General features: G+C 61.4%; 1 protein-coding gene across 1 annotated transcript; it reads left to right on the top strand.

Moving 5' to 3' along the window:
- Positions 1-29: 29 nt before the first annotated feature.
- On the top strand, positions 30-973 carry slc30a6 (solute carrier family 30 member 6; the record flags this gene model as incomplete). The annotated part of the gene is made up of 1 exon (XM_034865581.1): positions 30-973. A coding segment is annotated over one exon (609 nt), but the record flags the coding sequence as incomplete, so codon positions are not given.
- Between the last annotated feature and the right edge of the window lie 42 nt (positions 974-1,015).

Below are 1,015 nucleotides of genomic sequence, written 5' to 3'. Positions count from 1 at the left end.
CCCCCCCCCGACCCCCCTTCCCATTTTAGGCCGGCTCCGCCCACGTCCGTATCCGCCGCGATGCCAACGAGCAGCTGGTTCTGGCTCACGTCACCAACCGCCTGCTCCCCCTCGTCTCCACGCTGACGGTCCAGATCTTCAAAGACGACTGGACCAGACCCCTCCTCAGCGGGACCCTCTCCTCCCCCTCCCAGGTCCCCCCTCTTGGTCCTGAAGGCTACGCCGCCCCCCCCTCCTCCTCCTCCGCCGCTCTGCCGCCTCTTCTCTCGGACCCGCTGACGTCCACGCCATCCAAACCCAGCAGCCCTCCTCCAGAGTTCGCCTTCGACACCCCGGGCCGGACCGCCCAGCAGGTGGTCCTCCCCGCCCCGGGACACCACCCCCACCATCCCTACGGAGGTCTGGGACTCGCCTACGGAGCGTCTCCCTACGCCGGCATGCTGGGTCAGGGTGTAGCGCGGCCCGGCGGCGGCGGCGGCCCGGGACTCGGCGCGCTGGGTCTCGGAGCCGGGTTTGGACTCGGCGTGCCCTCTTCTCAGAGCTACAGGACCGCCTTCGGGGCGCCGGCCGCGCCGCCCCCCTTCGGAGGCAGAAACCCTCTGGGGTCACACTCGCAGTACCGACAGTACCGACCCTGATGGACCCGCACCACAACTTCAGACACTCGGTTCAGGATCTCTGATGAGATGTGGATTCTTCCGTCCGGACTCGCTGTGGGACCCCAGATAACTTAAGACCTCGTAGTGCGAGCTTCCCCGGACTTTAGGAGCCAGACCAGGAGGATGTTGGGGTATTTATGTCCTGATAAGGGGACCAAGAGGTTCGATGTGGTGTGTTTGAGTCTCTTATTTTTATCAGGATCTTTGGAAACCCCCTCGCCGTGGGGCTCAGTGTGTCTTTACTTTACTTATTTTGGGTTGTTTTGTAAGACGAACGGTTACGAGGAAAACATTCCTGGTGAGAGGACAAAATAAAGTCTTTCATTGAAATAAAAATCCAGTTTTACTATTTTACA

Source organism: Etheostoma cragini, unplaced genomic scaffold (assembly GCF_013103735.1).
Source record: "Etheostoma cragini isolate CJK2018 unplaced genomic scaffold, CSU_Ecrag_1.0 ScbMSFa_1996, whole genome shotgun sequence".
NCBI classification, from domain to species: domain Eukaryota; kingdom Metazoa; phylum Chordata; class Actinopteri; order Perciformes; family Percidae; genus Etheostoma; species Etheostoma cragini.
Note: the sequence above shows the minus strand (reverse complement) of the source record. Positions and strands in the feature narration are given on the sequence as shown.